The sequence below is a fragment of the Patiria miniata genome, unplaced genomic scaffold, assembly GCF_015706575.1.
Source record: "Patiria miniata isolate m_02_andy unplaced genomic scaffold, ASM1570657v1 HiC_scaffold_5, whole genome shotgun sequence".
NCBI lineage: Eukaryota > Metazoa > Echinodermata > Asteroidea > Valvatida > Asterinidae > Patiria > Patiria miniata.
Window position 1 is genome coordinate 15,363,682 of NW_024037072.1, and position 22,143 is coordinate 15,385,824.

Sequence of the window (22,143 nt, forward strand, 5' to 3'; positions counted from 1 at the left end):
CTCTGATTCCCAAGAGAAGGTCTTCGCAAGGAGAATTTCAAACACTGGCGCTTTCTTCATCCATTGATCAGGACTTGCCGGCTTAATTTGAAAGCCGAGTGAGGAGGAGGAAAAAAACCCATTATACTTCAAGGAGTGATCTTTTTTGCTTGACTGGCTCGACATTTCTTCTTTTTTTTCTGCTCTTAATTTTCCTGTGGGATTTTCCCGAAATTTAATCAACGTTATCAAAAAATAATCCTATTTCAGAACCTCAATTAAGTCAGAGGATTTACAAGCCGCCAGAGACTGTAACAATGAATATGTTCAAAACAATAATCGGCTGACAAGGAATTTTTGAAACAGATTTTTGTTTTTTGTTATGCAGCACGAGCATGTTAACGTTACAAAAGCTCTTAGGACCCGTGTCTATACAGGAAAGGTTAAAAATATTCAAATTATATAACTGAGTGACATGAATTATGTTATGTGGAAGAACATTAGTTGTCAACTGAAAAAAATGAAAAAAAATCATAATACTGTTAACTCAGGATTTCTATTTTTATGTCGGTGATAGATGGAAGTTATCTGGAAGACAAAATATGCAGTTCCTGAAAATATTGCAACATCTTGTTTTGCTTGGGGAACTTCTCTCAGACATGAAATTCCATTTGATTACCATTAATTTTTTTTTTACTGTTGTAAAAAATGTTTCAGAAAGGTCAGAATGTTTCTACATGCTTTATTTCTTATTAAATATGTATTTATTTTTCTATTGCTGAATGTCATCGTTGGCACATGACTGTGCACTGTTTTGATTCACCCAAACCACTGGTGACAACAAAGAAAGTCACACTCCAAGACACACCTTCATCATCCTGACATTGGCATTGTTTCCAGGTACAATGAAAGCACAACAAACAAAAGCGCCTGCAGCAAAATAAAAACGACGATGTGTACTTTACAATTTGCATAAGTTTCTCGTGAAGCCATTTTGACACGCAACAGAAGTCCAAGCGTTCCTTTCCGTCTACACGTGTACGCCTACCCCCTTTCTTTCCTCCCACAAACCAAATGCACATGTACAAATATGCATTTTTTTTTGTCGTGGAGCGTGACGGTCACGCGCAGTTACCCGTCCGTGGCCATTAACGGGAAAATACGAGACCATGATCCTCCAGACTGCGTATCACCGTCATCTGTCTTCATACAACCCGGCTCGTGTTACAAACCCCCCAAAAAAAAAGAAAAAAAAGAAAGGGTCTGGTTTCAGTCCCCGGTTTCGCATGGCTAATCATGGGTGGTATTCCCAAAGCATCAGCTATTACTATGCTGCTAAGGGCTGGTTCACACCCTCATTATACATGGCCAGGCAGCCGTGGCGCATCCACTAATATATTAATGAAAAGCGTTGCATTGCCGGCCATGCGTATCTGCTTGCTCCATCTCTGGTGTGGCCCTGGATGGATATAGACGCATCGGAGCATGCTGAAGCATTTACTTGCTGAGTCTGCGCGTCCTAGTGAGAACCGCTCACCGTTCACTGGTTTTTTTTTTTTTTTAGCGTTAATTACGCTCAAATGCACTGGGAGGGGTTTTGTGCTTCGCAACAAAAATGTGCGGGACTTGAAATAGAACAGTTCATACAAATGGGACCGTAATGGTGCTATAAGTATAACGTGTTGGCCGACCCAATCAATGTTCTATGCCATTGCATACTTCCGCCCTTGTTTCATTAAACATAACCACATTGTGTTGGAGGAGGGGTAACTTACATTTTGAATAAATTGAACTCATAATGTTGTGTGTGAACGTCTGACATTTCACATTGCTGTTTTTAATGTGTTTTGGTTGACAGTACATGAATTTCACAAGTGCAATCAGTTTTCAACTCTAACAAATTGCACTCCTGATTTTATCATAAGGAAAGGAAGAATGAACTTACAGAACATTATTGAATATATCAAAATAAATTGAACTTGTTTTATTACGTTATTAACAGCAATTTTCCTTGTCAAATATGCTTAGCACCATCAACAGTCCCCAACCTCACAAAAAATATATGGAAAAATACCATGTGCATTCACTTCATGAACTTCAGGCCTTAGAGGTAAATTAATCAATTTCATTTTTTTTCCCTTGTTTTTTTTTTTTCTGTGGGGGAAAGGGGATCTGTGGTGAAGGCTCTTCACACAGTATCCTTTGAGACAAATGACCTAATAAAGACCCACTCCGGTCGTCTGGTTACAAACCAATCAAATTTAATAGCGGGGCAGGCGGATCGCTGCTGGTTTTTCGTGTCCACTCTGGAACCTCGGCGAGAGCACTGCTCCCGGTCCTACGAGTGCATATCTTTCAATAGTGTTTTCGCTCGGGAAAAAGAAGCCAGGACAGGCCATGAGAGGTGTCCAGTGACCACGTCAAGCAGGTTTCGGGTGGCGCACCTACGGGGCAACAAGGTGCTCGTGCCACATCTCAATTGTTTTCGCAAGAGCTCGTAGCATGGGCAATGGCCCACCAGCTTTTATTTTTATTACATGTCCAAGGGCCAATGTTTCGGCTGAGACATTTCGTTGCCTGCCGCACGTGTATCGAATGGTTTTAATTTTCAACAACTATTGTACTTGTCTTCTGGTCGACTTTCAGTACTACAGAGGAATCTCCAAGCTAAAAAGACAAATTTCAGGACTTCATTTTTTTTATTTTTTAAAGGGTAAATTATCAGCCCTTTTGATATCTTTTGAAATCTGAGATAATCTTTGGAATTCAAGTTCTGAGAAAACTTAAAAAAGCTCACCTGTGAATTCTACAAAACTCCACAATTTCTTTGCGCGCTGTGTCAAAAAAACTATTAAACAAAACAAACAAAATTGCCGATGAAGGTGTCTAGAAACATGATTCAAACTAGCCCTCCACAAGTCCCTTCTCTTATGGCTAGACCAAGTAAATTTCATGCTAACTTAATCCTACAAATTCAAGTTACATTTTCAGAACAATTCCAGACTTTTTTCAAGCTGCACTCGATCATTGTGAAGTCCAGCTGCTTACAAGGAAGCTTTCATGTTCCGTTTCCCCTGCCTTGAATTTTTTTTAGTAAATTACAGCTTTTCCCCATCCTTTTGCTCTAAAAATACCAGGTTCGGTGTACTTGAGAAAACCAGTCGGCACTGCCTTGTGTTTCTGCCTGCATGCATGCCCGGCATTCAATTCACACTTCATGAAGTGAACCATGGGAGTATGACGGAGTGGGCCGTCGTGCTTGGCCAACCAACCTCGTTTGTTGCCATCTTCAAAAAGAGGTGTTGGGGAGAGGGGGGGGGGGGAGATCTGAGAGTGCGGACTGGGGCATGACGGACAGACATCTGCTGGAGAATTTGAATTTCTGTCTGCCGGTGATTAAGTAGAACCACTTGTATTCAAACACCAGAGTAAGATGCTCCTTGTTTTATGTTAAAACAGACCGTGTTTTAACAAGCACTTTCAAATCGTAAACTGTCCACAATTCGGAACCTTAACCCCAGGCATTGTTGCTAGGCTGCATTCTCAATCCTTCCACATCCCCCAACTGTCTCTATGTAGGAATTAGAAATATACACAGCATCAATCTTTGAAATCATCCGCTATTTCTTGAATTTATTATTGGACTTTGAGGGTGACCACTGTCTCGTTCCTTGAAAACCCTCCAACAATCACTGGCAGTGCGCACGATATTCCAGAAGCAGTGCGAATGATATCCAGTATAATCTTGTAGGTAGGCCTGCATTTACCGCTAAGCATAAGCAAGTAAAACAATACAAGGTACAGCTTTGAGACCTTGAAGCCATGCATCCTCTAAAATCAGCAGGCGCTTTATAGGCACATAGCCTCAATCCCTCTAAAATCTTCGGAGAGCACCTTGGTTGATTTCAAAGGATTGAGGAGGATTAGGGCTTTTAATGAGAATCCAAATTTTTGCTCTCCTGCACAGCACAGAGTGGAAAATTAACATGGAAATTATGCACAGGCCAGTCCAGTAATGTTTGAGATCTATACAAGATGACACGTGTCAGACACAATCGTCATTGAAATCCTTTATGAAAATGAACAGATGAACTGGTTAGTACAGCAGCCGCAAGTAGTAGACCAACAAGGAGATCTTGAATAAATAATATTGCCGGTACTTATGATGACAATGTAAATTTCCATTCGAATTTTCACCAGCCCGGGGGCTGCTCACTGCAAACACTGCCCGCGTGCGATCAATCCCCCAATGATCCTTGTAACAACACGGCCAGCTATTCTCAAACATGCCTCGGATGTTTCACCGTGGGGCGCTGCGGATGACGATTCAGCAATGCCAGGCCGGGCCGCCATATTGACTCGGGCACCATAAACAAGGCAAGCAATTTACTAGCACTGAACACAGAGCAGTGCAAATGGCCGCAACCAGCATGGCAAACAGACGTGTGCAAACACTTACAAAGGGGGAGGGAGGAAAAAAAGAAAAAAGAGTTGCCTCTTGTGTTTCTCTTCCGCTTCTTCATATGGCTGGCTGAACTTGAGCTTCGGTTCCTCGTGAAAGCAACTCAAAGAGAGAGAGAAAGGGGGGGGGGGGGGGGAACACTTGACTTTCCCCTAACTGGATGCAAAGCCAGGTACCTGGAAGGACTTTGCATGCCCCCCCCCCCCCCCCCCCCTGAACGGTAATGGAACGAGGTAGAAGGGAAACAAGATGAAGGGACAAATCGGGACAAGAGTTATCGCTCATCATTCACAACGGTTGACAAGGGCTACTGTGTTGAGTGCTGGACCTGTCACCTGGCTCTGTTTACAGTGCAAACAGCACCGACTGAGGCAGGGAATGAGAGGGAGAGAAACAAGTGGCCCCAGCCTGTGCACGCACCCAGCTCGGCAAAGATGAACATTGATCGAGGAGTGCCGATGAGAACAAACTACTCATTTGTGTTGCTGACACTGGTTTGCTACAACCCAGAATCTATTCCAAGCGACGTTGACACTGCAGCTCGTGCTGACGTCAGCCCCTGTACTGGATTCATCTATGTTATGCACAACCTCACTTGTGGTGTGGTTACAATCCTCAAAAGTCTCTCCTGAGCTCACCACACATCTCCAATTTTTTTTTGTGGCAAGCCACCCCAAACCCCCCCCCTTTCCCCAAACCAGCTCTCTTTATATACCCGGCCCATGTTTACTCAGTCCTTGGCTGATTCTTCCAACACCACTCTGCAAACACCATTTGCTTGTGCAAACAGCGTGCTCTTCTCCACACAATTTTGATTGCCCAGCAATTCTGGCGTTGGCCTCCATTATGCCCTGGCAAAATATTTGCGCTGCCATTTGTTAAATTTTAAACAGTGAATTTTTTTTCTTCTGCTGGCGCAGCTGATGATGAATAACACAGAAGCGTCCGTTGACAAGAGGGTGTATTAGCGGCCTGCGATATTTAAATCTAACCGTGATGATTCTACAAGCCTGCTTGTTTTCCAACAACTCAGCACACAATCACTTCATACAATGACAACAGGCATGACCTTTCAAAAGCGCTCATTTTAGAACAGTTAACCACAAAACAAGTCATCTTTTGTGAGCTATTGTATCTGAATCATCGTCATCCTGACAACATGAGGAGGGGGTTGTTTGTTTGCTTAGAACATTTTGTTCTTTTTTTGAGTGTTGTTGTCAATGTACATTGTACATAAGCAGGTGGACTTTGGAAGTCAATTTTGCATGTGTGGTCTCTCGAACATGTTTTTGTTTCTGTTTCTCGCACATAAAAAGCCAATAAATAACACTTCAGTTTATCCAAAATTTGCCCTGCCTTTTTTGTGTGCTTCCTTTGTAAACACATACATGTTCCCCCAAAATAGCATATATACAATTTTCGTTATCAAAAGCTTGTTTTAAGATTAATACAATTTGGCGTTTCTTTGTTTTTAAGTCCTAGATTGAGAAATGCTTGTACAATATCACAATTATGATAATCTCATAATGACTTGCAAATTAATTTGGCAACATACTGTACATATATATGAACATGTACGCGACACATATTCCAATCATGTATGTATGACTGTACCGATAAAAAAAAAAATTAATGGGTAAACTTTGGCCGACAAATTGGAGTTCCTGGTAGATCTAGTTAAATTACATCTGACAGATTTGATTACAAATGCAGCCAACTAATTGAGAATATAGATCTGTGCTGTACACGGATGCAGACAGTATTGCAGACTCAGCTCAGCCGACCGAAACGGCTAATATTGCTGGCATATCCAACACGAGCAGATCAAAGTGGGGGGGGGGGGGGGTCTGCCAGTGCCAGCCACCAGGGACGAGGACGAACTAATCCATCCCGTCTCTTATTCCTGGTGACACCTAAGAACCGACCCGACGATTGGTCACGTTCGATTAAATGCCATAATCGCGCTGGAAAATAAATTACCCCCGTCGACTGCATGCTCGCGGATGCGCATCATTACAATCGACAGGGCCGGTAATCAAGATCCCCCTTCACCAGACTTCATTCGAAGCGGTCTAAAAAGAAACCGGGGCAGCTGGTCCTCATGAATAATAAACGACGTTTCCATGACCGCAAATCTGTTAGTCGTCGTGTGCTATTAATACGAGCGTGCGAAGGGGAAAGACAGAAAGAGAGACACTTCATATCATCATGCTCCACAACGGCATGCACTTGTGCTTCTCGTTTACTCTCTCTCTCTCTCTCTGAAAAATCTGGGCCGTGGATGCATATGCAATTATACTTAAGAGCTGAAGAAAATAAAAAGGAAAGGGGGAAAAAAAAAGAGAGCTCATGTAATATTCAGGAAGACGGCTGGAGTGTAATTGGCATGGATGTGCGTGTTGGTGTAGTAGGACTGACGTGGGTTCTAGGTTTGCACTGCACGTCTTAATGGTGCTTGAATGTCAATCAAGCTATCTTTGTACGCAGGGTGTACATACTCGGCATCCGTGGAGCACTCTTATGGCAAGCCATCTCAAGGGCCGTGGCTACACTATGAAAACACAGCGCCGCCGATACACAATATACATGTGTATACGGTGTATGCTGGATGGGACCAAAGATGGTCACGGAACACGTAGTCCCAGCCGCATCACCGAGTGCGCCTTTCACTTTGACTCCTACGACTGACGACGATGGGTTGTGTCTGTGTTGACACAGGCCCGTCGCCCACAGAGGCGCTGCAGAGGGTGCGAGAAATTTCGCCGCCATTTCACAAGGTGGCGCATGCAGAAAAAAAAGAGGATGGGTCCGGTTACAAATGGGAAGTTGGAGAGGCGTAAGTGTGTGTGGCAGAGTGGCCCACTGGTGTCATGAGTGCGCAATTATGAGGCAAACTTTACACATGGACATCCTTAAAAACATTACGTACCTTATTGCTGATAAACTTTAAGACAAATAGGAGGAGGAATTTCATCTACTATTGAAAAGAGCTGATGAAACAAGTCTGCGCAAGTGTTTCTTAAACAACATCATTTTCTGTGGCTATTATACGACTGTTCACTGCAGTGGGCAAATGGCAAACACAAATACCAAGTAGGATAAATTATTTGAAGAGGATGAATGTGTGGTGTGAACAATGCACAAGAGGCCACAGTTTAGGGCAAAGGGTGTGGAATTCTGCCATTCAAAAATTATATGACAAGACAGTACAGTAGGACTGTGCATTTTCAAATAATTTAGTATTCGATTATTCTAATGTGGACTTGATCGAGTATTCGAATATTCAAAACACGTTAAAATCAAGTTTAACTACCACCAGCCAGCCTACTGGCTGCTGATCAAGATTTGCGTGCTAATGCGGTTGTCGAAAATTTACAAAGATCTTGTTAAAGTGATACAGAGGAGGTAGTGGAATGGCTGACACTTTAAAGTAAAAATTTGAGCTAATATTCTTCATGGAAGCTCTCAAATCATGTGCGAAATTGGATTTTGGAAAGAGTGTGGCATTTGACACACAATAAAACCACACAACTAATACGATTGAAAGAAAATCGTGGACGTATTTCATCATCTCCTACAGACCTTTTACATTTTCCAAATATTCGAATCGACAACATACATGTTTTCGGATATTCACTTGATGATTGAATATTCAAATCAGTCAATTTGGTACATGTATATTCGGCACAGCGCTACAAGACAGCCCCTTTAACTAGAGGTCTACCCAGGACTGTAGGCCAATAAGTGTGTAATTACATTTTCCAGCTCAGCCTCGAACATCTACATCAGCAAAACCTGATTAGGCAGCTGCCCTCCAAAACTTAATTTGCACAAGATTTGTCAAAATGGCCAAATTAGATTTACCCTCGGCTTCATGCGCAGGCAAAAAAACAAAAAGCGACCAAACAAGAAAAAAAAATTCTTGCCTGCCCAACTGGTTCACTAATCAACCAAATAAAATACTGACGATGATTTCTTAATTAAGTCTTGCTGTAAAGGCCAACTTGATTTACTTTTTTGATTTTCTTTTTCGCCACAATATGGAACGTGGGTAAGTTTACAGTCAGGAAATACAATGCAAAAAAAAGAAACCACCGCTGCTAGATATATTAATATTATAAAGTTCATCAGCCAAAAAAGATACAATATTTGACATTTGGAGTAAATTGTCTTCTGTTCGCAGAAGCGGAGTAAGGGGGAATGGGCAGCATACTGTGTCAACACCTTTATACTTGTGAGAGGCTATTTGCGCGCCATTCAAATCCAAAGCCTGTCAATATTGGTTTTAGAAGTATTGGATTTGCCATCACGGTGCATTCTACTTTTCCACGAGATGGCAATCCTGCACAGTTAATCGATGGAATTCAACTCTGACACGCATGCATTTCCAAACACTGGCGGGGATTCCAAGCCGTCTTTCATTACATCCCACCAATCCAAACATCTCTGCTTTGTTCAGGCTGTGCTATGATCCTCAAACACTGAAGAATACGCAGGGGCCCGTACGCGACCTTTGACCCCCCGTGATTTCATCCCGGTCTTCTCCTTGGGCTCATTATGGCTGGTTTCCGGAGCATGCACACACCTCTCTGTTACGGTTATCGCAGCCAACACACATCACCACCTCTACATAATATTTTTTTTCTCCCCGGTTCCCCCGCTGCCGTGATTGAATTGGGTCAGTGGTTGACAGGAGTGGTTTGCGTTCTGCCTTCCTCTACCCTGGCGCGCGGATGACAGCCAATGTAATTACAGACATCGCGGGGAGATAAGGGGAAATCGTCAGAGGCCCCCCTGATCAATCGGCGGTTGGGGGGGGGGGAGGAGGGGGAGGGAGAAACACTGACGGAAATCAACCATAGCATTTACTGAGACAAACTAGAGGCCTACGGATCGGTTGGAAGCCGTTTGGTGAGCAGAGAGACTCAAGTGGGAAAATACTGACACATACAGGAAATTCGGGATGTTAAGGTATACCTGTCCAGTTGACCAGCTAGGGAAAACACAAAACTGCTCATTCATACAAGAAATTATGCACGATATTCACACCCCCCCCCTCCTAAAAACGAGCCCTTTGTTGCGTTGTTAACAATAACATGGCACATTGTATTCATCAAACGATACAAGCCATCATTAGTTTGTGTAGTTTTCAGTGAAATATGCGACGGTTTCTTAATATCCACTTATTTGTGTCGAATTTTGGTCACATTTTATGAGTAAAAACCATGGTTTACAAAAATTGCTTTAAATATATTTCAAAACCTTTCAACCAAATCTTTGAAAATTTCTTTATTTCACGTGATCAAAGGGAATCAGGAAAAATTGCTTATCATTTTTTCTGGTTTTTTTTTTGAAGAAAATTATATATATGAAGGAAAAAATGCACAAATCTTACCTGTTTATGCATTTCCACGTTCAGCCCATACGACATTTCGTAATACTGTACAATGAAAAAGACACAATGGAAAAATGCATTATATATTTTTTGTACAATTATCATAGTATCACTCACATTCAGAAATGTAGAATAAGAGTTCCAATTTAATTAAAGAGGAAAACAAAGATGGCATCTGCAAGTTGATGTCTAGGAATAAACTCATTCTTTGCCATTTGGAGCAGAAAATTACATCCTTCTGCAGTTCGAGAAATCATATGTTTGACATTATCAACTTTGTATTAATGTGTACAATGTATTAAAAAAAAAAAAAAATTGGGGGGGGATACCACATTTTGATAAAATTATACATTGTAACAAAATGGATACATTCAAGGATTTTTTACATTGTATTAAGTGTTATAGTTTTTTTTCAAATAATTATAGAGTGCCCATCAAAGTGTTTATATTAAAATGCTAACATTTATGACAAGATGAATATCATACAATGCATTTCATTTTAAGACATCAAAATCTAAAAATAAAATTCTTTGTAAAAATGTCAACATATTAGCTTTATAACAAATAACTAGACAGGTTTTTCGAAATGGGTTCTTGCACTTTCTATTTGGTTACAGTGTTTGGGCAACTCTCAAGCCATTCTAAGAGTGCAGCAGATCCCATCGACCTTGTTGTTTATATTTCATTTTCAAAGTGAGGGTAGTTTGACGCAAAGTTGATTTCACGGATGACTTCACCCCAGGTTTTTAAAAAAAGAAAGAAAAAAAATCCTCAATGTACAGTTGGTTTTTCAGGTTAACGCTTCTGGCACGCAATTAAAATTGAGCGGTTTCATAATTGGCAGGACACGGAATAAACAGGCTCGGCTAAGCGATAAAGGTCTTCATTAATTACTCATGGATATTTTATGCACGCTCAAATTGCTCCTTGGAAATGTTTGTTTACCTCGGAGTCTGGGTGACAAATGGTTCACTAACAAATATTGATTTTTCGCAGCCTGGGGCTTTCTAGATCCCAGACTTATCTCTTTTCTTTTCTTTTTTTTCGGTTTGTTTGATTTAGAAATTGTGTGCTGGTTTTTCTTCTAATTGGAATGCGTAAATTTTTGCCCAATGGTTCAGTCTGTGTGCACACATGATTAGGAAGAACCATGTGCCATATATGTTTGGCAGCATTTACATGACTGGACGAAAACTAGAGAAACACAATAAAAGTAGAATTTCTTGAATGCTTTTATTTCTTTATTATCGAAAGTTGGGTTTCCTTTTTGGGGGGGGGGGGGGGTGGGGGGGGGGGAGAGGGCTAGCCTATACATATAAACAACATGAAACAAACTAATCTACATACTTACCATGACATAATGCCGCTGCATTTCTGTCTTTTCCTGAGCCAGCTTTTCACATTCCATTTTCAGACTAAAAAAAAAATTATCAAAACTGTTACACTACTGTATTTCAACAACCCTGGAATAACATTTCCAAATGTTTTTTTTAGTTTCATGTACTGAACACTATTTCCGGAATAATGAAACTTTATGGAGCATATCTGAAGTCAAGTTATTTTCCCTTGGCCTGAAAGAAAAACATTTTCACATCCATGATTGTGCAGGTACAAGCACAAACACAGTCCACCACCAACAAAAACTTTTCTCATGAATATTCAACATTTGGTAGTCACTGCCAAGGGGGGCCAATGCCGGTTCACCAGAGCCCAGTAAGCCCCGCCCCTTTAGCCCCCATGCAGTTTGGGAATTGGTCAAATTACCAATCACTGACTCAGCCTGCAGTGGGTTCCACCCCCTGGGGCCCCACAATGTTTATTATTGCTGGAAACACTCTCCCCTCAATGATTTGTAAATGGCTGGTTGTAAATTTCATCTGACATTCCTTGACCATTTGATATGCCACATGTGGCTGGCGGTGTTCTAAAAAAAGGAGGGAAAATTTTTTTGTTGGTCTCATTTTCAGCCGTGAAAAAAGAAGACTAGTATGGGAATTCAGTATTTTTGTTCAATAGAAACGAAAATATTTGTGCATCGAAGGATGGTACAGGATACTCAAGTATCACAAAGAAATAGAATAATTGTAGTTTCTTTCAACAAGTCTATTTAAAAAAATGACTTCAGAATATCATCCAAAAATAATTCATATGAACTCATTACAAATCCCTGAAAAAAAAACCCATTATTTTTTTGATGTAGATTTATTTATCAGAGTTTTGAAAATATAGTTATGCCACAAACAAATTCCACTTCATTTTAAAATGAATTTCTGGTTCAAAATCTCAATTGGTTTATCATGATTAAATGACCCAACTATCAACATTGTACACAATAAATAACCATGTTTCTACGACACTTATGTTTTGTTGACTTATTACTAAAGACAGAAAATTAGAATTTATAAACTATTGTTTAGTTAAGGGAAATGGCCGATAAGGTTGGGTTAGCTTTTCATTTGACTCGATCTCGTGGGAAGGTTTCATCGATGGAAAGCGCCACAACAAAAGGTTTTTTTTTTAACCTATTACTGTATGGGTAAAAAGCACATCAATCACAGTTCCAACCATTCAGTTGTCATAATTTGGAATAGATGTATTCATCCGCTTGCAAGTCAACCGTGGAAAAAGTTTTTCTTTTTCTCGCATTATTTGGGGAGCAGACACACTTTCCAGTTCGGTGAACCTTTTTGAATGAATAATGAATTCAGACTCAACTATACAGCAATACCGCCAATAGAAAAATGCACAGAAAACAGGGTGACGCTTTCATTGCCAAAGTCTGAGCTTTATCTATGACCTAGATTGATTAAATACAATGTATGGCGCTCACTTTGGGAATAAAATTCCCCAAGATAACTTCGTTTGACAACTTATGTCCATTGGGTTTCAGTTGGGCCTGATAAACAAGTTGGTTATCATCGAGCTTAGTTATAAACAATGGTTCAATGTTTTTGTGTGATTCTCAACCCATTAATCCCTGTAAGGACGGTGTAGCGTGAATATCCGACTCCATGAAATGTAGACTCATTGGTAGTACTGCGCACGCGTGGGTACGATACTAAGCTATTTTTAGGATCGTTTCGGGAGAGTGACCTGTCACGTGCGAGGGATCAACCAATAATAGGGAAATAGGGGTCCGATTTTCATAGGAGTCGGATTTTCATGTGACACCGGCCCCAAACCCCCCTGCATGTTACTCCTTTATAGTTGACAGTGCCCCAAACTGCCCAAGCACTCAATGGGTTTATGGATTCATCAATGAATACAGTGTGGTACAATGTAATACAAGTGCTATTGTGTTAACATCAATTACAAAATATCCTGGAGGAATAAAAATACTAAACAACTGACCAACTTGAAGATAAGTTATTTAATTATACAATACATTCATGGGACAATCATTCCCTGTTCCGATTTCAAAAGGTGCACTTTACACTTCAAGGAAACACTCCACCCCAAACAGAAGTCAGGCTCTTGACCTTTTGACCTCCAATGCGGCCGACCTCTCACCTGTGGTACTGGGCTTGGAGGAAACTGAATTCCTCCTTGATGCGGTCACACGACTCTGCCACTGTAAATTTGAAAGGCTGACCGGGCTGGTGAGGCGCCTGTGTGGAGCATCATAATAAATCAGAGTGGACAATTAGAGGTTGAAGGAGGAAATCGCTTGGTAATTACATTTATTCCATGCAGCCCTATCGGCCTGCAGCATAACAACTGGCTATTGTTAACTTCACTGTGCATTTAGAAATTGGTTCTGTAGAAACCCCACAACTTGGCATTTTACTAGCTGTTTTAATGACAGGGCCAGGGAAGAAACTAGAAAGTAAGTAGAGGCACTGTCCAGGTTTTAGTCATTTTCTAATATCCTTACCCCATGGGCACTTTATCTATAGTACTGGGGTATGCATAGCCTACCGCCTATGGCCAATGCCACACACGCACACGTACGTAGACAGCACAATAAATGGCTAGGACTATGCGCAGTAATGACACAATACTGTTTAATATATTCAGTACACGTGGATACAATTCACGCAATCTAACGATAAAGAGCCCAAAATACCCCGTTTGGTCTCATAAATATACTAAATGAACGAACAGTTGTAGTGTTGACTGAGAATATCGGTCCCGGTTCCGCATTAACATGACCAAAAAAACAAACTTCGCACTCCAAACATGATACACGTTGATCAATACATAGAGCAAAACCAACAACACGTGATGCTGTGTGGGCGCTGGGGATAATCCGGCTGATCGAAAATGTAGCGTCTCTGAAAACGGTCATTGAAAACAAGACGATTTTACATTCTTTTGCCCACGCTGAATTCAAGAAATGGGGTAACATGTTTACTTACCGGATGTCTGCTTTGCGGGTACATGGCTTAATTATGATCCACCGGAAAGATTGAGGTAAAAGAATCGCCGGGAAATCTCCCAGTGAATTGGATGACCCGCGCCGAATGAGGTCCCGTGCCCTGCGATATATTCACACACGACGCGACGCTCAACGTACGTACGTATCCACAATGTACACTGCGATCACTGCGATTTACCATCCAACGAAACAGTACGATCCCAATGTAAATTCCTGCTAGAAAATACGGGATAACATGGTGGATTCCACGCTGGGTGAGTCTGCGGTGCTGCTCAGGATGTCCGCCACAATTTCCAACGTTTTTCACATCAGGAAAAGGAGCAAAATTTCACCGAATTATGGTCCGAGGAAAAAAAAGACAAGCTGTTAAGATACCACACACACAAAGTGATCTCAACGCCGCTCGACAAAGAGCCAAATGACATAACCATATATGGAAAATAATTGATTGGCCGTATCACTGAAAGCAATCAGACGTGACCACTGAGAGAGCTGCAAGTCACCGACAAGACGCGCACAGTAGCTGACTCTGCTCAGGCCCACCAATCAAAACAAGGCACGGGATGTTAGCCACGCCTCGTCGGTGATCGGCCCCGGCATGGGTAACGTGGTTCAGCCGTTGACAAATTAGCGGAGGTCCCGCCCACCACTTATCCGCGGAATGCGGGCATGCAAGCGGACTCTGTTAGTACACGGGTTTTGAGCTGATTTTTGAGTCAGCTGTGTATTCTTAGGCTGGGGCCGGGAAACAGTCAGGTCCCAGCGGGATTACCAACCCCGCACAAAGAAAGGAAAATTATCACCTTCCCCTAAGGGCCTGGCTGCCACACTAGAATGATAAGACCTTCTAGAAACCGTGCGGCGGGGCGCTACCTCTCCCTCGCCCTCATTTATTAAAAATAAACATCTGCGCTACAGTAATGTACATGGCGGACTAGCCATGAAAAAACATGGCAGCCGCGCGAGGGGCCAGGGCAGGGGGAAAATAAAAAGCTTGTGCAGATTGCAAACCAATCAAATCTTGTTTGCGCGCTTGATATTCACGATGTTACCACCTGAAATCGTATATAGTCCCGGGCATGGTTCGAGAGTTGTTCAAATAACCGACAATATTAATATCATTCAACGAATATCAAGTCCAACACGAACCTGTCTATGCATGAGAGTATACGTGTGCTCCGTCAACAACATGGGCTACAGACCGACATAAACTGGCTAAATTTCATATTCAAGTTCAACCGTTATTGTAGATTGGTGATTTACTTCTTTCGACCATGGAGGGGTAGGAAACAAACTCAGATAGCAGTGGAATTACCCATTAATTCGAGACCAAGACTTGGAATTAACATTTTTTTTAACCATAAACCATCCTTGCTCTATGCATAAACACACACGTTTTTGTAATGAAAAAAATCTAAAACCTTCAAAATTCCAGACATGTTAATGAACGTAAGTAACAATCTAAACAAAATCTGCTATTTTTAACATGCAAGCAATGCGATTAAAGAGATATTCTAGTAACAGAACTGTTTATAATATTAACGAGTTGTTTGTTGCTTTGATTCTGGTCCTCGTTTATTTATCAACGGTTCATCTATTACAGGCGTTCTGGATATGCAGAAATTGATCTAACCGCTTGGGCGGGTTGGTGGCTTGCCGTGTTGCCCGCTTGATTTGTTACACAGCTTGGCCGCTGCGGATAGCCGTCAAACTTAATTGGGTAAATTATACACTGGACAATGCAGCCAGTCGCCAAGCACTGGGAGATCCAGGTCCCATTGCAAGTGTGTGGCATGCATTAAATAAAAAAAAGGCCTCGGGCAGTATTCGTCTAATAAAACACAACTCGGACGAAAAAAAAATATGAAGTAAAAAATGCGGCTCAGTCTTTTCCGTCCATGCATTCATAATCAGGAGTTTATTACTCCCTCGCTTAAAAGTCTCGCCATTCGAACATGGAGCCTTTCCAACCCTGGCCCCCTCATCCATCCATCCATGTCATTACGGAGTCACCAGCTCTGACAATCAGCGGTTGGTGACGAGCCAAACAGACGGAGGAAATATATCATCAAGGGGTTAGAAAAATTCTGGCGGTACAAAGGGGCGATTTCGTAACGGGCAGACCTGAAATTCGAACCAGTCACGGATCTCCGCGGAATCAGACAACAGCCGTTTATTTTGCTAGACTGTGTGTGTGCACGCACACACACCACCACACGCATTGAATAGGCCTAGTGTATTATCTACGTGCGTGTACATTGTACATGCACGGTTAGCAGTGATGGGCGTGGTTTGGTTGTTGTCGATGTCTAGCGCGCTCTTTCTATTGGCCAACCTTGATACATCTCGTTAACTCGTGCAGTGACTTAGTCAGACCGGCGTTCGCGAAATGCAGGACTGGAATTAAACGATTCGATGACCTGGCTAACATGTGATAGTTCCAGAACTGTGTAATGGAGCTATAAAACGCTATATTTTTGGGGTGATATTCATGTTGGTCAAATAATATTAGGTGCCATTTTTAAGGCTTAAATTGAACAGAATGTATTGAAAGGCAAGAAACATTTTGCAGACATGATTCAGATTTTTTTCTAACTGACATTATAATATAAATTTTATAACGAAGGCCAAATAATCAGACAATACATTTCCTGAGAAAACCACTTGTTTTGTGGCAAGAAAAAGGGTGGGCGATGAATAAATAGTAAGACAGCATTTCACGGGTGCTATCCACGGTAGAATCTTGAATACAATGTATAAGTCTGCTTGGTGGTTGGGAATCGTTTTTGATGAGCAATGTGAAACTATGCACGGGAGCATGCACACAATATACAATGATTCCAATCCGAGTCTCATCTCGCGTGTACTTTGGCGCTCGGCCGTCATTATATACGCCCCGTGCACTGCTTCAGCCGATTGGATAGATCACGGTGGTTGCTTCGTTCCCCCCGAATCGATGCTGAACAAATTAAAAGACTAGCCCGGGTACATAAGGTTTATACTCCTTGCGATTTTGATTGCGGGACGGTGGAAGGCGACTGTCGGGCCGGGCAAATAATACAGATTGCATGCATGCCAACCGAGACGAAAACCAAGAATCAATATTCAAAGGTGTTGTGGCGTACTTCCTTGGTTGGTCAGACCATAGACATCAGACTTCAAAGCGAAGGGATGGGGCGGGAAGGGGGGGGCTCTACACAAGGATGCTGCACGACCCAAGTCCAATCCTTGGGGAAAAGTTTCGACAAAAAAATATGTACATGGAACGAAAATGAGCCAACTAATTACTACTGAGTGTAAGAAACAATAGAACGATGATGTACTGAAATACTGATGTCCAACTTAAAAACGACGTCGTTTACACTTTCTTGCAACTATATCTTTCTTGGATATACTATTTTTCCCCCTTTTACCATATATATGAGTTTATTACACCATAGAGCAAGGACTTACAGCCCAGGAATAACACAAATACCCAGCTCAATAGACAAATTGATTATAAGTACAGTAAACCTTTGCTTTATGCTGATTGGCTGTCAAGTCTGCGCTGGTGGTGACCGCAGCCCCGTACATTAGAATACGCAAAAACCAATTCCATCAACAGGCTTATCCACGCCGACTCTTTCTTCACTTTCACTTTTCCAACTAAAGACCCATCGGTGATGCGATAGCACCGTTAAGTGTACAAACCACAAAGTGTGTCACCTCAGCCTCGACGCCTGCGCAGAAAATCTTTAATCTGGCCAGATTTCGAGGTGGCGAACAAAAAACACGAGGACAGAAAAAAAAAACGAGAGCGCTAAATTCCGCGGGGAAATTTCATTTAAATTCAATCAAATTTCGTCCAGAATCCCTGGCTGACAGGCGGGATTTTGGAAACAACCAGTGCATTTCCCGTTTCGCGCCGGGGAGCAAATGTTGCCCCGAGGCCCTGCCGTTTCAGAGGCATCAACTTTGACATTTTCCTCCCTTACAAGCCTTCAGCGGTTTCCGCGAGTCACCGGGGACAGCGTCTCCTCAGTCCGCACTAGCGATTGGCGGACGTAATACAGATGAGAAATTATAGGTCCACTCACGTAGACCGGCCGCGCCGCAGCTTGCACTCATATTAATATATTTCCCATGTGGGGTATCCTGTCTGTCATCTGCACCCGTGGTTTCTTTTCCTTGAGACCGAGACAATGCTTGGAGAGAGCCCTCCGGAGACGGGACTAGGCCAATCGAAACACAGCAACAAGATTCACCCACAATGCCACATATCCCTGGTCTTGTTTTCGTCTTCCCCAGGGGGACCTGCCTGATACATGTCACAATTTTGATTCAGAAAAGAAAAACATATTCCCGAGGCCTGGCAGGGACCCAAATGCAAAGAGCTGACCTCAGCAGCTTTATGAAATGACAGAGTGGTAAAACCCAAGTACAGTGAAAGACCAATTAATTGCAGAATTTCAAAAAAGACATAGAATTCTTAAATGCCCGAAACATAGACATTAGCTTTATAAATGTCCTGGAAACAGAATCTCAATTATTGAAAATCATGGCCTTATAGCAATGCAAATGCATGGCTACATTAATTAATCCTAACGATCCCCATCCAGCCAAACTCCAACACAAGCGTTTGGTGGATGTGAGTTTCATACCATGGTGTTGGAATTTGCAAGGATGAGGGCAGTTCCCATTAAATCACTCTAGAGGGTTCTTGCTTGTAGTTTTAGTTTGTTTGAACACCTCTTGTCACTTAATTACTTCCTGTTAAAACATGTTGCAACAAGAAAGAGTCAAAATAAACAGTTCAAGTCACCTACACTTTATTGTAAAAAGGAAATAGTTTTATTTCGCATCTTGTTTATCTGAAGTTACATATACTACACACGCCCATTTTCTTACATTTTTACAGTGACAATATCTTATCATTTTTCGTTGAGTTTTTCAGATGCCTCCGCCAGGGATATAATCAAGACCATCTGAAGTCCAGTCACAAATAAATCACAAGTAACAGTGGATGAACAATAACAAAGGGATGCCTTTGTCAAAGCTCATTTGAAAAGGTTGCAAGTTGAATTGGGACTGGAGGACTTTTTCAGGGACTTGTGATGTACTCGACTACATCCCATGGCCTCCGCTTCATAAAAGCTCCGTTGTGAAAATTTTAGTATCCTCATTTGATTTGCAATAACGCACACAAAGACTTGGACTGCCCGAATAAAGACCCGACACACATGAAATGAGGAGGCTTCTTTCAAGTACACTAGACTTAGGTCTTGGTAAATGACAGACAGTTGAGGACTTGAGACTTTGAACCCCATCTTGAGAAGGTATAGAGAGACTCTCATCAGAGTGGATCCTGGCCTTGATGGATGGACCTGACAGATAACAGGTTGACTTTTGAGGAGCTTCTACATCAAGCTTAATGAGGACTCCGGCCCCTTACAAATACCGAGACCTTTATAAGCGGACTTGTATCATAACTTGTATTTGGCAGATGACATGTGTTTTGTCAGTTTGATTTCAGATTTTATTTTTGTTTACATCAATTTGGTTGTCTAAAACTGTAACTATCAGTAGGGGATCTATTGGGAGGGGTGGGGTGGGTTAGTTTTTTAACAAACCCCCCCCCCCCCAACAAAAAACAAGAACTAAAAAGCAAATAACAGAAAAATAGTACATGCCTGCAAAGTGCCCGCTTGACAGCCAACCCCCCCCCCCCCTCTCCCCCTCTTAAGCCAAACCTGGATAACTATATGCATAGTGACTGCGACTTTTCCTTGTTTATAGTTTATGTTTCCAAACCTCAGTTGTAATATGGACCTCTTGTCAAAAGTCCATGGTTCCATGGAGGAAAAAAAAGGCACCAAAACTGACCCAGCTCAGAGGGTTTTGATTTGGAATTCAGAATTGAGATATAAATCTGATCATTGTGAGCTTCCCATACATAAAAAAAAACATCCTTCCAAGAACCATAACAGGAAGTTTGGCCTTCGCATCAAATTATCAAACTACATGTTCTGCTGCTTTGTTTATTACGCCTACTCACAAACCAAACGCGGAAGGATGAGTGGGGTGAAAGCCTTGGAACAAGCACTAAGTGGATGTTTAGCATTCATTTGCATGCCGGAGCACGCATCCGGGCTCTGGCAACACGTTGCTTTTCTTTCGAGCGGAGAAGACCCAATTTATGCTGGTACATCAGCCGTTTTTTTCCATCAGCTGGTAAATTGGAAATCAGCCCAGGCGTGACAGCTTAACATCAAGCCATTAATTTTCAAGAGCCATTTTTTCCCCTTTTTGCTTCGTGGAGCCAGCTCTGATGGCTTTATGTGACAACCTAAGTGCACCTGTAATATATGACGAGGAAAATTGCAGGGTATGTTTCAGGTTGTGTTGCGAGTATGTGCGGCCATTGGTTTTTTTATTTTTCTCAATGTAAAAATACCTTTTACGACAGTGTGAGGGGCTTTAACTCCGGAAGACAATTCTGATGCTATCCATCATTATTATTGGCTGTTTGCCAAAAATCCAAATAACATAATAAACAGTGGACACATTGTTGTATCTTTCTATGTTCATCACTACTTGTTTTGAAGAGGACTTTTTATCCTAAATCATTCCGATTCAGTTGGTATTTTCCGAAAAGTCACAAAATGTTTAAACAGTTAACAGCACTGACCTCGGTGGATCATATTGGGACCCCCCCCCCCATTTTTTTCCAAAATTATCAACCGTTTAAACTTTTACAGTGACAGTCACTTTTCAAACTCCACACCGCATCAGACAAACCTGTCAGAGGTCCAAGCACAGAAGTTCAGTTCAGATCAATAAAAGTTTACTGTAGCCTATCCTAAAGTAAATGATGGAGTGTAGGTATCTTTTGATAGTAACACGCCCTCACAAGTCCATCACGAGTCATCCAGTCCCAAGTCAACTCACAAGCTAGTTAATGTTGAACGAAAGCATTGTTATTGTTCATCCCCGGTCACTTTTTGCTTTGACTTGTGATGCACTCATGATCCATCCCAAATACCTAGACTGTACATATCTGCTTCCCATCAAAGGGTTTGATTCCTCAACTCTCACGTGAATTCGTCTAGTGTGAACGGGAATACTTGGTTATTTAGGCTCTCTATTGGTTTACAATCTCCGTGCAATCCATGTGAAGTTACTGGCCCAATTAATGTTGTTATCTGAGCAAGTTAACTAGCTGTTGATGCTCTCTGGGTGGAGTTTCCAGAGTTGTGCAAAACAAAGTTATTTCCGTGCTCAGATGTCCCCCTCACAAAGGGAGATTTTGGGGAGACTACTGGGAGAGACATTTGAATGCATTGCCATTGACGCCTGACGATCATGGGAAGACGCTATGGCTTTGTGTACATTCAGAATAATACGAGTCGTGCGTACTGCGTGCTATACGCGTACCCTCCAATACGTGCACCCAATGGAGTACTTAATTGTGACATCAGCTGTAACTGTTCTGGTTCACTCTGGTTCGCGCGCTGATGTCTTCACACACTTAAGCTGTGCGCGTGGAACACAATACGTGGCGCACTTCGGTACTCAATGCGTCCCGTCTATGGGGCACTCAAAGGTGGAATGGATTGGCTGATCCATTTGTGCTAGGTTTCCAGGGATGGCTGACCCTTTGGTGCAACCTGCACAGATTGCCTCTTGATACTATTTGAGAGGATATTGGTTGAGCAAGTGGACATGCTGAACTTTTGGTGCCATGGCTGACTCTGAGGTGCTATCTTTTGGGTGTTTAGTTGGCTCTTGGTTCTATCTGAGTGAATTGGCTGAACTTGTAGAGCTTGTTCCCTACTGAATCTGTACACTAGCTACTGTTCAGATAAACTGTCACGGGCACTTGCTTTGTAAAATAGCAAGCACAATGGTTCCTCCATTAAAAGGGGTCCTCTGACTGATCACAGTGATAGA

The 22,143-nt window shown here is 42.0% G+C and overlaps 1 protein-coding gene across 10 annotated transcripts in view; it reads right to left on the reverse strand.

Annotated features, from left to right (window-relative positions):
• The window catches only part of LOC119740949 (transducin-like enhancer protein 4), a 65,940-nt gene extending 51,278 nt beyond the window's left edge, over positions 1-14,662 (reverse strand). For 5 of the 10 annotated variants that reach the window (XM_038216458.1, XM_038216457.1, XM_038216461.1 and 2 more), the window contains exons 1-4: positions 14,195-14,661; positions 13,347-13,444; positions 11,188-11,251; positions 9,837-9,881 (exon numbers count right to left, since the gene is read on the reverse strand). In XM_038216458.1, the coding sequence (XP_038072386.1) occupies positions 9,837-9,881; positions 11,188-11,251; positions 13,347-13,444; positions 14,195-14,218 (231 nt within the window). In that variant the 5' untranslated portion in view covers positions 14,219-14,661. Of the gene's footprint in view, positions 1-9,836; positions 9,882-11,187; positions 11,252-13,346; positions 13,445-14,194 lie in introns of all 10 variants that reach the window. The other 5 variants (XM_038216464.1, XM_038216463.1, XM_038216462.1 and 2 more) reach the window with 2 other exon arrangements.
• Positions 14,663-22,143: the final 7,481 nt, after the last annotated feature.